At 40.7% G+C, this 14,404-nt stretch overlaps 1 protein-coding gene across 2 annotated transcripts; it reads right to left on the minus strand.

Moving 5' to 3' along the window:
* Positions 1 to 1,804: 1,804 nt before the first annotated feature.
* Positions 1,805 to 13,591, minus strand: LOC133004756 (forkhead box protein P1-B-like). Of its 2 annotated transcripts, none has more exons than XM_061074267.1 (16): positions 13,497 to 13,591; positions 10,793 to 10,933; positions 7,688 to 7,825; positions 7,504 to 7,593; positions 6,810 to 6,930; positions 6,596 to 6,701; positions 6,395 to 6,502; positions 5,745 to 5,832; positions 5,337 to 5,414; positions 5,042 to 5,237; positions 4,729 to 4,805; positions 4,513 to 4,614; positions 4,238 to 4,365; positions 3,477 to 3,522; positions 3,205 to 3,365; positions 1,805 to 2,628 (listed from the first exon to the last, which is right to left on the minus strand). In XM_061074267.1, the coding sequence occupies exons 2-16, from the start codon at positions 10,916 to 10,918 to the stop codon at positions 2,466 to 2,468; spliced, it is 1,728 nt and encodes a 575-aa protein (XP_060930250.1). In that variant the 5' UTR covers positions 10,919 to 10,933; positions 13,497 to 13,591; the 3' UTR covers positions 1,805 to 2,465. The 2 variants fall into 2 exon arrangements, with proteins under 2 accessions (XP_060930250.1, XP_060930249.1); XM_061074266.1 differs by having other exon boundaries at positions 5,036 to 5,237.
* Between the last annotated feature and the right edge of the window lie 813 nt (positions 13,592 to 14,404).

Here is a 14,404-nt window from a genome sequence, read left to right on the forward strand (position 1 = left end):
GTCATCTGGTGAACAAATCAAGATATGACTGTGTTGTTAATGAATTATCTGTCTCATGGTATTTTCTGTTGAACTGAATCAGCTGCTCCTCCCCTTCGAGCAGATAACATGTACCTCCAGTTCCGGGCTGGTAGGAATCCTCTGATGACAAATGGCTGCTGCTGCTCTTAAACTTGTCAGAACACATGGAGCAGCTGGAGCCGCCCAGTTCACTGCCCCCCAGGGCATCATGGGAGCAGGGCTCGGCCTCTGGCCAGTCCAGCTCTCGCTCGGAGCTGGTGCTCGGTCTGCGGTGAGCACCAAACATCCCAGTGGTCTCTCTGGGAGGACTGCCAGTCACTGGTTTGAGGTCACTGCCTTTGAAAGGACGAAGCAGGAAATAGGTGAATGTTGATTTGAAATGCACAAAGTATTACTGATGATAATAATAATCAGTACCGCAGTATTTATTTCTGATAGTACGAACTGGTACAGCAGTACTTCTTACTGATATATACTGATTAATAGAGTAACTGATAACATAACATTTCAATTTGCAGGTTTTACATTCAATCAGTTTCTTGTTTTCATGTATGAGGCAGATAGACATATTTATGATGAATAAATATATAAAGAAAAGGAAGAAATGCAATTACCACCTCATTTCAATCAAGGAAAAAAACACAATTTCTTTTGAAATATTTCAACATAAATGCTGATCTTTTCTGCACTGATTATTATATTAAACACATTTTAATATTAGTAACATAAATACTGAAAGCATTTGTGAATTATTTTGTATCAATGATTTGTTGTATTGCATTGTACCGCATTGCGTTGTATCTGTCAGGATAAAATCAACATTTAGTCAAGGAGGTGAGATGTTAAGTGTAAGATTTGCTTCATACAACTTCAGCAAGAAGAGATAAGATTAGATTTGATTAATCTGGGTGTAAACTCCCCTGTTAACGCTGGTCAGGGACCACATGACGTATTCCAGTGAGAAACAGAGCAAACTGAACGACCTACCATCACAAACACCGTCTCCCAGTCCCTCAAGCTTGATATAATCCTGATCCTTCACAGGAGGCTTTGACGGAGTTGTCATCTTGTGCAGGACAAAGTGGTGAGAAGAGAAACGCTAACTAAAGACTAACATTTGTCAAAGAATAAAAAATTCCTGCAAAATCCTGTTTTTGAGTTAAATATAGAAGAATCATGCAAGAAGCACACACAAAAAAAAACTGGTTTAAAAAACAACAGTAATCCTGGAGATTAATTTGCTGTAAATATTATCCCCGTGCTGGTTAACAATCCAACAGCGTAAAGCGAAGCCTCTGCAACACTGTAATCCCTCGGAGGTTGAGCTCAAGTGAGTCCCATCATCATGCACACACCCGCAATGTGAGCACACTCCACGTCGATCAATACTTGCCAGTCACGAAGCACAACTACAAATCTGTGATGCCCAGCAGATCCACTCAATTAGGGCATTTTATCCACACAGGGTCGAACCAGAGCCACTTATCAAACACCTCGGTTCTGTGGAGCCGTGTGTTATCTTCTAATCGCAGCTTTTCGCGATACAATCATGTTTTTTCAAACCACATCTGCTGGAAGCACAGAGGTGAATTTATAGGATGTTAAAATAGACATACCACAGTGGAAAGTTCACCACCCGGAACATTTGCTTTGTTCCATTACCTTCCATTAAGAAGTCATTACCGTTGACAGAGAGTGGGGCTATCAGCTAAAGAAACAAACATCAACAGACCTTAACTTCATTACTGAATACAACCGAAAATGTGGATAAAAGACACACAAGTTCACATTTATCATGATGAATTTATTATTCATAGAGATGCATCGGTTTACAATGATGGTAAATCTATAGTATCTAGTCTTACAAGCTCCGTCAGAGCAAATTTTAAACAATGTTCATGGAAGGGGTTAAGAAAAACCAACAAGCATAGAGGAGTAATACATATTCTTTTGATCAATCGATTATACTTTAAATACAAATATATCAGATCACGTTGGCAGTGAACATTTTCTTTACTTCCTCTTCATTTTAAATATTGTGACTACTAAAATAAAATCAGGTAGTGTGGCCCCCTGCTCAGCATTAAAGTAGCTACGAGGAGGGGAGGATTCTTTTTCATGGTGAAGTGCTAATTATCGATGTTCCCTTTGCTTTGGCGTCTCTGCTCTTCGTGGTCATTTTGTGTACAGATATATATATAAAATAAGAAAAAAAATCATGAAAAGACAATTTGTGTGATAACACTCTACTGTACAGAAAGAATTAAGAACTAGATTGAGAACGAAAATAAGAAAGGCAGATTTATATAGATTTTTCAGGAAAAAAATCCCAAAGAACAGAGTGGTTTGGTTATGTAGATGAAGCTGTTTTTGTTTTTTTTTTGGAATACAAAGTCACACAGGCGGTGAGTGGGAACTTGCAGCGGCGGACTGGGCCCTGGCGGTCAGAGGGACGGCATGCGGTCCAGATGCAGGTTGTGTCTCCCGAGGCTGCTGCTGTCTTCTTCCTGGCTCATCTCGGGGCTGTGGCCGTGCTCGTCCGGGCTCTCCGGAGATTCGTAGGGATAGTGGTCACAGATCTCCTCATCCTCCTGCTCCTCTTTAATGCTGGTTCGATAAATTGAAATAAAAAACCCACACAATCAGGATTTGTGATCACATATATGCATATTAAACCATAACTTAGTAAAAGGCCCAGTTCAGACCTGGTGTTAACATCCGTCCTGAGAGACCTGTTCACACCTGACAATTAAATGTGTCCTGCATTAGTCTCCTGTGGCACTTGGGATTGGATCGTACTTGCAGAGAGAGTCAGAAGAGGTTTAATGAATCTGGTCTAGCTGTGCTTTGAAGCATTTTACCAATTTAAGTATCAGACATTATGAGGTGGTCATGTTGTTGTGGCATAAATATATGTTTGATACTTTGGGAAACTGCAGGAATTTAGAAGACGTCAACTGTGACCGAGGAGGCATGAGCGTAACTTCATACTGCAAGAATGTTGCCACACGACCACCACCGACTGTGGTAAGTAATCAGATCTCAGGAACGATTGATGATGTGGTTTTGTTCGTTCAATCCTGATCTTAGCATTGACTGCTTGTGATCTGATCAGTCAGGATGGATGTTAACACCAGGTCTGAACGGGGTCAAATACACTGCAGAGCTGGAGGTGAAACTTACAAAGCCTGTGGGGGGGACTGTGTGGCACTGCTGTCACTGTGATATCCTGATCCATTAGCCAGGGCTCCATTCATCTGCTCCTGGAGAACATGAGGCAGGGAATGCAGTGGGATGCTTCCCATGGAGGCTGAACTGTAGTGAGAGTTGTCTAGACCAGCGCTCTGAAAAGAAACAGTCACACCCTCAGTTTTCATATGTAGCTGAAGCCATTCTTCACCTTCATTTATATTGACTTATAATCAAACATAATAAAAAAAGAGATGTGCTCTTACCTGATGAGCTAAGCTCGGACGGCTCTGAGAGTTCTTCAGCAGAGATCTGTTGAAACAAACAAACACAATATAACAAGTTAGGTCTATGTGTTGCCACCTGAGATAACAGCCACAGCATACTTCAGAGCTGTACACAGACTGTACACAAAGATACACAACGACATGACCGCTCCACAAAAGGAGAAGTCAAATCATCTTGATTCCCCCCTGGTGGCTGGCTGCAGTATAAGTCATAAACCCAACCTCCGCCATGTTAGCCAAACTAAAAAGTCAAATAAAAGGTGGCTTCTGTCATTTAGGCAGTTCTCATCACACTGGTGTATGTTCAAGTCATTTTTCCAGTTTTGCACAGTTCCAACAACAACATTATTATTCATACACTGTTTACTGCCGCCCTCACATGGCTGTGTACACTGTGACGCAGAGATTCCAGGTCTGTTTGTTTGAATCCACACAAGTTAAGTCTTTTGAGTCATAGTTACAAGGAATGAGAAAACAAAATTCTCACATGATATTTTCAATGATCGACTGATAGCGCTGTATCAAGGCGGGAGGTCACAGTTGTGTCAAAGTCTAAGTGTGACTTGTAGGTTTGTGCAAACAGCAAACACACAAGAGATGGCTCTATTTTGTTTTTGCACAAAATTCTGTTTCACACATTGCTTCGCCCAAATTAGTCTGATATTCGACAACAACTTGTGTCCCTAAGAGGTGAAATACTACCAGAAGAGTGACTTCTATCTGAAAACAAATCTACGTACCCGCTACCAGCCGTCTTCTGGGGCCGTCTTCTGTGGAACTCAATTTCATCTACCGTCCACACGGCTCCCTTCACGTTCTCCAAACGTACAAAGCATTTATGGAGGCTGAGATTGTGTCTGACGGCGTTCTGGAAGATGATGAAGGAAAGGAATTAAATTAGGAGCAGTGCACATCTGAAGTACTAAATTAGCAACAACCTAGTTGCAATGAAACACAACAAAACACTTTGCCTGTGTCACATTTTCATACCCAAGGACATTTCACAGGTTCGTACCTTCCAAGTTGCTGCGTTGCGCCTGAAATATGCAAAGTTTCTTGTGAACCAGTTGTAGATTTCATTTAACGTCAGCTGGTTCCGGGGTGATTCGTATATTGCCTGAAAGAGATGAAGAGCAATATAAGATTTACTGGAAACAATAAAACATGTGGATCTGCCACAAATGTGAATTCATTCATTGTGGCTGTGCTGAATGAGGAGGGTAAACGTTACCTGTCTTATGAGAGAGGCATATGTGAATGGAGGTCTAACTTCTGTGCTCAAGTAGAACTCCTTGTTATCAATTATATCTGTGGAAAAACATTAACAAGCATTGTTTATACATATGCACATACAGAATGGACTGGAAACATAGAAGAGCCATTTCCAATTATGAAAGAAACATATATTTAATAAGATTAGAAATAACTCTAAAAAGGGAAGATGAGCATCCCTGTGAAATTAACATGTATGTGTGCATCTCACCAGTTCACACCAGCGAGCAAAAGGTATTTTTGAAAGTTGTTAGTTGTGATCTCACCGTTACCTTGGCTCACTGAGCGGCTGTACCGCCTCCGTACAGGGGTCCCAGTGAACATGCTATTGGGAGTGAGGACTGATGGGGATTCAGAGAGTGGCGTCAGGGGTGTGGATGGTGCCGTGGCGCTCTGAGACAGGCTCATAGGAGGAAGGCCTTTGGGCAATGTTGCCTGGGAGAAGCACACGTTAGACAGCAGATTCACCTGAAAACACAAAGTAGCAGAGTCAGGAAAACGTCACTTTAAGTGCGAGCAAAACAATATTTATCTTAATTGAAGGACACAACCGTGGCAGGTACTTACAGGCTGCACTGCGGGTTTGGGTTCAGAGGACTTGAGATGAGCCATCATAGCTTGCAGTCGCTCTTTGTCCTTCTTCAACTGGGTGAGATGAGGACAGAAATAGAAGTTGAGAGTCAGTGAATTCACGGCTTGTGTTAAATGGTGAAATGACATTCAGTGTGGGAATGAGTTTGTTTCTGGCATCCTGAGGAGTGCAATTATCTCAACACATCACTTCTGCTTCCACAGCTGGTGTGAAAACACATTTTGGAAACATTCAGACTTTCCCTGGAGTTTTTTTAGAAAACTTACTTTTCGGTAATTAATAGAAAAGGACTGGCTATTTATAAAAGTGAACTGCTGTTAATTATTCCACTTGCTTGAGTTAAAAAAAGAAACATTAAAGGATCAGCTCAAGAAAAATCATACCTGTAATTCCAGCTGCTGAACCACTTGCATCTGGACACGACACTGTGCTGTACTCTTGTCGTCCAGTATATGTTCATTGTTCAAATGTCTGCAGAAAAGGTTTAAAATCACGACATGTTTGAGGGAAACCACTGTGCAGCTTTGGTAAATAGTCAAAATGCTTGAAAATCTAATTAATATAATATTTATACATAAGAAATACATACCAGTAGATACTTATTCACGATTTAAATATATTTTTTAGCTCCAATGTGATAATTAAAACCTATGTGCAAAATACAGAACATACAGAGAAGTGACAAACTAAAGGAAAACCAACATAAAGTGTCCCAGTAGGGTGTTAAACCACCAGCAGCTGCCATGACAACTTGCACAGAGCGCTGTCTGACACACCAGCCCAAAATCTCCCATTGGTTTTCAATAGGGTTTAGATCTGGTGACAACTAAGTTCATAGCATATGATTCACACCACTTTCATACTCATTGAACCATTCAGTGAACCATTATGAGCTATGTCATCCTGGTTCTTCCTCTTTAGGGTTTTCCTTTAATTTGTCTCTCTGTTTGTGCATTTCTTCCTTATACATATATACTTCATTCGTGTCAATGCACGTCCAGATATATTGAATAAGCAATGTTTGACTACTCACTTGAGAAAAGCCTGAAAGTCTCCGAACACCGTCTCACAGCCGGGCCATTTGCACATTCCATTTCCATACAGAAGATGGCTATTTTGTGTGATTTCATCCATTGTCCCACTGCAACAAATAAAATAGTCGACCATGATAAAGCTGACAGGTTTTTAAATGAAATAAAGGTAAATTGACAGACACATGAATAAGTTAAAGCACCTTTCTCTTCTCTTCAGGAGACCGTGATGACCATTGGCGGTGGATTGATGACTGCAGGACTCTCTGGTGTCTCCACTAGGAGACAGGATGCTACCATTCTCAGAGCCTGAAACGGCACGTTCACATTTGCAGTGTTTACTTTAAGTGTGCTGAAGACAAACAAGACACGATAACCAATGAACCTGAAAGTAAAAACAGCTTGCGGACAGATTACCTGGAGCTGTGCAGGGGCTGGTGGGAAGGACCGACAGCAGGCCTTGCCTCTGCAGGTTGAGGAGATGTTGCTGCTGCATCTGAAGGAGCTGCTGCTGGATGGCGATCTGCTGAGCGGTCAGCTGTGACAGAAGAAACAACAGGGTGAATTTCCATTTCTGTTTTCCATATCAAACAAAGCTTGATGAGATAACAGAACATGTACTGAACCAATAAACATCACACGGGACATGTGTTGTAGGTTTGAAAATGTGCCTTTGTCAGGTGCTGTCAATCAATGAGCTTACGATGCTATTTAGAGGAGAAAAACAAGCTCACTGTTTATTCCGTTTACTATAAATATTCTTTGTTCGTCGACCATTGTGATGCAAACGCTCTCAAAAACGACGTAAGTTCCCTGCTCGGACTTGAGTGTGCACTAAAGTACGTGAGGCTGCAGGTGATGGAGCTGGAGCTGAGCAACGTGACACATCGTAGAAGAATAAACTCGAAGCAGGAGAGGAGAGAAAAGATACTAACCCTAACCCTGATGATAATAATTACAGTATTTGCTGTCTAAAGAATTCCATCCATTAACCTTTAGTGCAACTGAGCTGAGACAAGACTCAGTAGGAATTGATTATCATTGTTGCCTAATAAATATTGATATAATGATCAAATATTCATGAGGTGATTCTGTAATGAATTAATGTTACCTCTTGGCTAACAATCCCAGCATTCTTCTGTTGCAGCAACTGCATATTAAGCTGCTCTTGCTGATTCTTGAAGACCTCCTGAATTTGTTGCTGCAGAAAATGTTGGGTGAAAATGTCCGTTTAGTGGCATTAAAACCAGTGTGAGCTAAAAATACACGCACGACTTTTAGGAAAAAGACATTACCTGGTGTAACATGAGTGCTTTCTGCTGCTGGAGCAGAGCTTGGAGCTGCTGAGGACTGAGGATCTGTTGCTGTGGGGTCTGTTGAAGCTGCTGTGGCGCCTCTGCTGGTGGGGTCATCACCGACAATGACACGGGAACCTGCATCATCCCCGGAAAAAAAGCATAGCAGAATAGAAGAGTGAATTAGAATCTTTACCACAGAAGGAGGAAGAAAACACTATTATCTAAAGGACACAAACACCCCAGTGACAAAAAAACGTGACATATGTACGCTGTTCTGGATGCGAGCATATGTGTGCGTGCCACTTACATCCCATACATTCCATCCCCGGAAAAACAGCCACATTTCAGCTGTTAATGGATTCCATGGTCATATCTGTACTTTTAACACAATTTCTAACAGGGATTTACATTATTAAATAAGGACTTGGACTTGAAAAGAGCTCTTTCACTACAGAGTCTGTTCTCACGCTGGACTGCAATGTCAGCCCATATGCTCTGATATAGAGGAGAGAAGCTCTTAAGGACCCAGCAGCGTTATAAATATCACAATATGGCTGTAGGTGGTTTACATGGGTGGTTAATACACTGTATTCATATAAAAAGAGAAATGGAAAATAGCTAAAAACAGCAAAACAACAACTAAAAACATACATTTGCAGGAATTGTCAACACATGATTCTAATTTCCCTCACTTTCCTGATTTGATTTGTGTATAAAATTTCCTAAAATAGTTGAATAGTTGATATCTGCCATAATTTCTTAGATCTTCAAGTGAATCTATAAATGACTTACATTATTTTTCCTCTATCAATACAGTTCAACTGAATGATTAATCAAAAAATCATTGTAGCTCTCCTCCTATCCCTCTTGCCCTACTTCAGAAAATGATTTATACCACTATAAATTCAGAGTTCTGCTTATTTATCTGTTCCACTTCACTGGTCAGTCTAGCAAAAATGAGCCTGGCTGCAATTTTTCAGCTAAAAATGAAATAAACATCAACAACAACAACAACAACAACTCTGGGTGGCTTAGGGGAATTAGAGCTCCAGCAAAACAACAACCAGTGCCACAAAAACAACAACAACATCCTCGGCTGGGAATGCAGCAATTACCACACCCTCCCCCCACTCACTGTCAACCCTCACAGCTCAAGGGATGTTTACTGTAAACATAAACAGAGTAATCAAAATCGCACAGAGATATAAATAATGAATAAAAAGCATACAGGGCCTGTTTACGAAAACAGAACTTGAGATTCGTATTTTAATTAAGGTCTGATCCACAAACAAACATTTCTCTCCGAGGCTGGGGCTTGTTTTGAAACGGGTAAACAAACTGACAGTGAATTTCACACAGGCTCTGGGCTAACAATAACAGACGACTGCCTCCTGGTCTGTCCTTTCTTGTGAAATTCAATGCTGCAGAGGTGGCCACCAAAGCATAGAAAATAGGTCTATCCCACAGACAGAGCCAGTTGGCCCCTCTATTTTTCTGTGGACACCATCAACACAACAACAGCCTTTGCCTAATCCCCGTTGCCATGGCAGCCAGCAAGTCCAAACATCTTCTGTTGTTGTTTTTGTTGAAAGTCATACCAGCGAGCAACTGAGTGTAAACACAGATCTGTTCCCGCAAGACTGGTCTTGTGAACTCTGAGATGACTGACAGCAAATAGAAACACTGAAAACTGGCTGAAAAACAAACACGATATGTTCCTTCTTATGAGAGTTAATACTTGCTAATGTGGCCTGATGGGTGCGGCCTGCGCCAAAAAAGAGGGACAATTTGCAAAAGCAGTTAAACTTGTTGTTATTTTTAATAAGATAAGATCTTAGGATAATAAATTCAGCAACAACATAGATATTTACAGAAGCAAAATGTTTAAACCTGAGCATGATATTCTGTGACTATATTCAAACTAATAAACTATTGAAAGACTTGGACGGACTTGACAATCTACACTCACAAGTCTGCCTAAAAAAATATATATGGGTTCTCAGCAATAGTGTGCTGCCTTGCCTTCTAACACAGCCCCTCTAACCCGCATGAGAAGAGTGTAAACAAACTTAAGAATAAAACGCAGATCGCTGTGCCCAGCAGGAGTTAGTGCTCTGCCTCCCCCTCCAAACCTCCTTGCAACCTCCCCCACTCCTGTGGTCCCCTCCAGCATAAATAAAAAACACTGAGCCTGAGAGAAATCGAGACAGACGAACTGAGAGGTTCAGTGATACCTTGACACGCAGAAAAACAAATAAGGGGGCTTAAATTCTCAAACATCAGTAAGCTGTCTGCCCTTGGTTCAGTATCACCTTCTCAATCGTATGTTTGAGGAGACTGACAAGAAAATATATGGTGTTTGGAGACCAGACCGGTTGAGTATAAAATCAAATGTAGCATATCTAATTGTGATTCACACTAAAGTGAAGTCAGAGCAGATGTGTTAGAAGCAACACTTACGTAGCATCTTGAACAAATATTTACACATGCCCCTATAAAGCAGTATGGTGCTATACTAAAAAAACTGCACAGTGGTATAAGTGGCTTTTGTGAATAGAATAATTTCAAGGCTGCCACAAAAAATGTATAATCTGTGAATGAGCAAATCAATCCGATTAATCATTGACTCAATACCAAACCACAGTGACATTGTATAATCGCTAATTTCATCCAACAACAACAACAAATGAAAACCCGAAAAAACATTCACTTAACAGTGAAAAACCAACAAATCCTCACAACTAAGAAGCTGTTAGTATCAAATGGCTTAATGTGTGTCCAAGGAAAAAACAAAAGCGCCCATTATAATTTTGCGAGACCACGATTGAATCTTCTTAAGATTGTTTTGGACCAACAGTTCAACTTTAAATAGGAAATCAGCAAATTTGCACAATTGAAATGCTGCAAACAGGAAATGTTTGGCATCTTGTTTGGAAAATGACCCAAAAAAATGTATAAACCATACAAAATGACACATTATATGCCATGATATGTTTTTATGGAATTTGCAAAGACTCAGAATTAAATTAATTTCTTATTTTGTCAATAAAAATGTTTGAAACCAATGCATGTGAGTGAGAAAGCTGCAGCTGGGAGACTGACCCTTGGTGCCTCTGGAGGAGGAGACAGGCTGCTGCTCAGTCGACTCTCATTCTCAGTACGACTCTCGATCTCTGTGTGACTTGCTGGAGTGGTGTGGCTTGTTGGTTCTGACCCAGACTCATGCATCTGGACTTCACTGACCTGAGAAAAAAGGAAACGTGTGAAAATGAAAAACCGCTGGATAGAGCAGAACAATATGAGGAAATACAGGAAGAAACCAAACACAATACAGCGTAACTTTCTGACAAAACTATCACTTAACAAGTAATTACAAGCACCATACCCCGAGGACAGAATTCTAAAAGTTGCTGTAATGATCTAATAATGCAGTCATTCAGTATGTGAAAGTTACTGTGCTGTATGGAACAGACCGTAGCACTAAAAGTTAAGAACTGCCCGGTTATCACCCTACCCACCAAGACAAACATTCTCCTCTACAAGTGGGAGAGGAACAAGCACAGGTCTATTTGTTGAATAACTGAGTGCTGCCATGACTACTGTAAACACAGGGGCCCTGGGTCTGTGTTTATGTGCAAACATATCTTCCTTCTGGAACAATTTACCATTAACCAGGTGGTGCAATAAACGTCCGTGGCAGGTAGTACAATGCACAAGTAGAGTATTATGTATACAGGTTGAGAGCATTTGAGACTGAAAGCTAAGCAGCATATAGGTAAACAAAGTGGGCAAACAAATAATGTGCACAGATGGAAACCAACGCACAAAGCCTGAGATAAAACTGACCACATAGGCTCAGTGATAACATCTTTACTTTAGAAAGTAACCCTACTGACAATTTACAAACTGAAATCAATCTGTTAACCGATCAGTCACCGAGGCACCACTGAGAGTCAACGTCAACATTTAGGTTACATCTGACAGGCGATAAGATTGAGCTTTACTCAGTTGAAGTCACGACCAACGCTCCACTAACAGTAAGCAGCAAACCAAATACAGATGATATAACGTTCAGTAATCTATGAAAACAACATGGTAGCTATTAACGTCCACAGCTGCAGCGATGTGTCATTCAAAAGGCAAGTTAGGACTTATACGGTTAAAACTGAGTTCCGTCTTTCCTAAAACTACAACCTATCTAATCCAAACAGGCGGTTGTTGGTGAGCTTTTCCACTGTTTACTTTTGCTTTCAGGATGAGGATTAGATGCGAAGACAAAGGGCCGTGTTTCCTGTGGGCATTTTTGAAGATGCCGGCGGTGATTTGGTTTTGAGAGCACGGCTGAACACTGGGCTCATCCCGCCTCGGCTCCACTGCGAGCAATATCAGATATTATCTACTGTGGGATTATGATAATTGAACAGTCGTGTTGCAGTGCACCTGTCGAAGGAATGGGCTGAATAATACGCTCTTCATGAGTATATATGTATTTTTTTTTTTTACTGTTTTTTTTAAAGTATTCTCACCACGAGCAACTCTTTAGCAGCGGGGGCCACTTTTCAAAGAATGGAGAGGAAACGAGGGAAGCACTGCGAAGGGACCTTTTCCGAAAGAGCAAACAAACACCACCTCCCCCATTAAACGCAGACAGTTTTTGTTTCTAACACGTGATGTTACACATGCACCACTGGTAACAAAAATATCAAGGAAATACATCCGAAAGAGAAGTGATATCACGCACCATAAAAACAGTTGTAACCACAATAACCTATACACCTGGCTACACACACGAGAAGCCCAAAAGAGGAAAGAAGGAACATATATGAATGTTAACAGTTCATTCATCGACCAAGCTAATTCTTTTTAAATGCAAAAACTAAATCTCAAATCTTGAATGAAAGGGAGCAGAAGGAAGAATAATCGTATAAAAACTCTCAAGGAAAAACAATTTAGAAAATAAAGACCTCAAAATGCAGAAAGAAATTAATAAGTGCATTTAAACCTAGGTGTTGATTCTTTATGCAGTATTTATTGATTCAAGACATGAATTAACAAAGCAAATGATTCCATAAATATAACAAAAAGACATATGTTAATATAGTATAACTAGTGTATTTAATCCTCTATAAGCTCAATACTCTTTTAGCTTTGATTTAACATTTTTAAATCACGTAACTTTCACCTGGTCTCGATCTGGTTCCTGCACACTGGGTTTCTCCTGAATTACAATCCAGTTATTCGACTCTCTTCCGCAAAAGAAAATAATAAATAAAAAGCTAATAACCTAGTGTACATTTCATATTGTTGAGAGTTGAATCACGTGTCTGAGGACCTGGCTTCGTCTTGTTGTGAGGCAGTTTACCCTCGACTACCCTGAAGCCCATGAGCAAACCTACACGTATCTCACAACCTGGGAAAACACACCGTGAACGGATCCAGGATCTGCGTTAACGTGGAGGAGTCGCTAGCTTCGCTCGCTACCGAAACGTCGAGTTAGCCAAACTGCAGTTAGCTTGACGTGCTAGCGTGTTTCAGGAGTTATAACACACATGACACACAACCTCCACCTTATCGCTGTCTTTTAATGAAACCGGTTTTTCTCCCCGACGAAGCGATCCGGGAGCAGTCTACGTCAACAGCACAACACAAGCTAGCATCCCCCCCCCTGCCCCCCTCCCTGACGCTAGCTTGACAAAACCCCCGATAATAAACACGTTAAATAGAAACACCATTAAACGCACTGATGTGGTTACTGGTTTGTCCAGTGGGAGGTGGGCCCGGGGTGGGACCGGAGGAGTTCACTCACCGGAGTTGGGCAGCGGAGCGTCGGTCGGGGTCGGACTCGTGTCGGTGTCTGAAGGAGCGGAACCGCGGAGCTGCTTCTTCTTCCCTGTTAGCAGCCGAGCTAGCCACAGGCTGCTAGCAGAGGGCGTGGCCTGGGTAAAAGTAAACAGTGGTGACGTCATGGCGACACGCGGGACTGTTTGAGCTCGTCGAGAGGATTTTGGGCGTTTTTTTTTACGGAGGACCATACATGACTTAAGTATAAATAGAGAAATAAATAAATGAGGAAATAAATAAATGTGGAAATATAATTAAGACATTTATTTAGACATTTCCGTATTTAATTATTTATTTCAGTATTTCAGTATTTATTTCCTTATTTATTTATTCATGTATGTATGTATTTATTTATACATTTATTTATTTATTTATTTATACTTAAGTCATGTATGGTCCTCCATATATTTTGGCTTTTTGGGGTTAAAAGAGAAAAGAGGGTTGTGTTGCATGGGAGAGCAGTTTCTGATTGGTTAGTTATGATTCATCCATCCATCATCAACACAGCTTTATCTGTACTTCAATATATAGTAAGATAATTTAACTCAATTCAACACCATATGTTATATATATATATATAAATACAGTTGTGTTATTTTTATATTCCCTAATATTGCATATGTTTCAGCACAGTAAATCCTATTATTAACTTTAATGTCCACTGTTGTCCTCCTACAGTAACTGCTAATTGTTCTCTTGAGACAGGATCAGCGAGATCAGCAGTAACTAGGAGGAGGATATCAGAGGACCTTTAGGCTAAAAACACAGTGTAAATGATGTAGTTTTGAGTCGAATTTGCATGTTTTATTGGATTTGGCTGCACTGCTGTTTACCCCTGAACGTCTAGAAGTATGGTGGTGAGTACGTAATGAA

The sequence above is a fragment of the Limanda limanda genome, chromosome 7, assembly GCF_963576545.1.
Source record: "Limanda limanda chromosome 7, fLimLim1.1, whole genome shotgun sequence".
In the NCBI taxonomy this organism is placed as follows: Eukaryota; Metazoa; Chordata; class Actinopteri; order Pleuronectiformes; family Pleuronectidae; genus Limanda; species Limanda limanda.

What these genes read in the sequence shown, in the direction of transcription:
- LOC133004756 (XM_061074266.1), bottom strand. Translation starts at nt 10,918, where the DNA reads ATGCATGAGTCTGGGTCAGAACCAACAAGCCACACCACTCCAGCAAGT. An exon ending in CTCCTGAAGAGAAGAGAAAG is followed by an intron (nt 6,503 to 6,595) that starts GTGCTTTAACTT and finishes TATTTGTTGCAG; the next exon opens with TGGGACAATGGATGAAATCA. An exon ending in GACTTTCAGGCTTTTCTCAA is followed by an intron (nt 5,833 to 6,394) that starts GTGAGTAGTCAA and finishes CCTTTTCTGCAG; the next exon opens with ACATTTGAACAATGAACATA.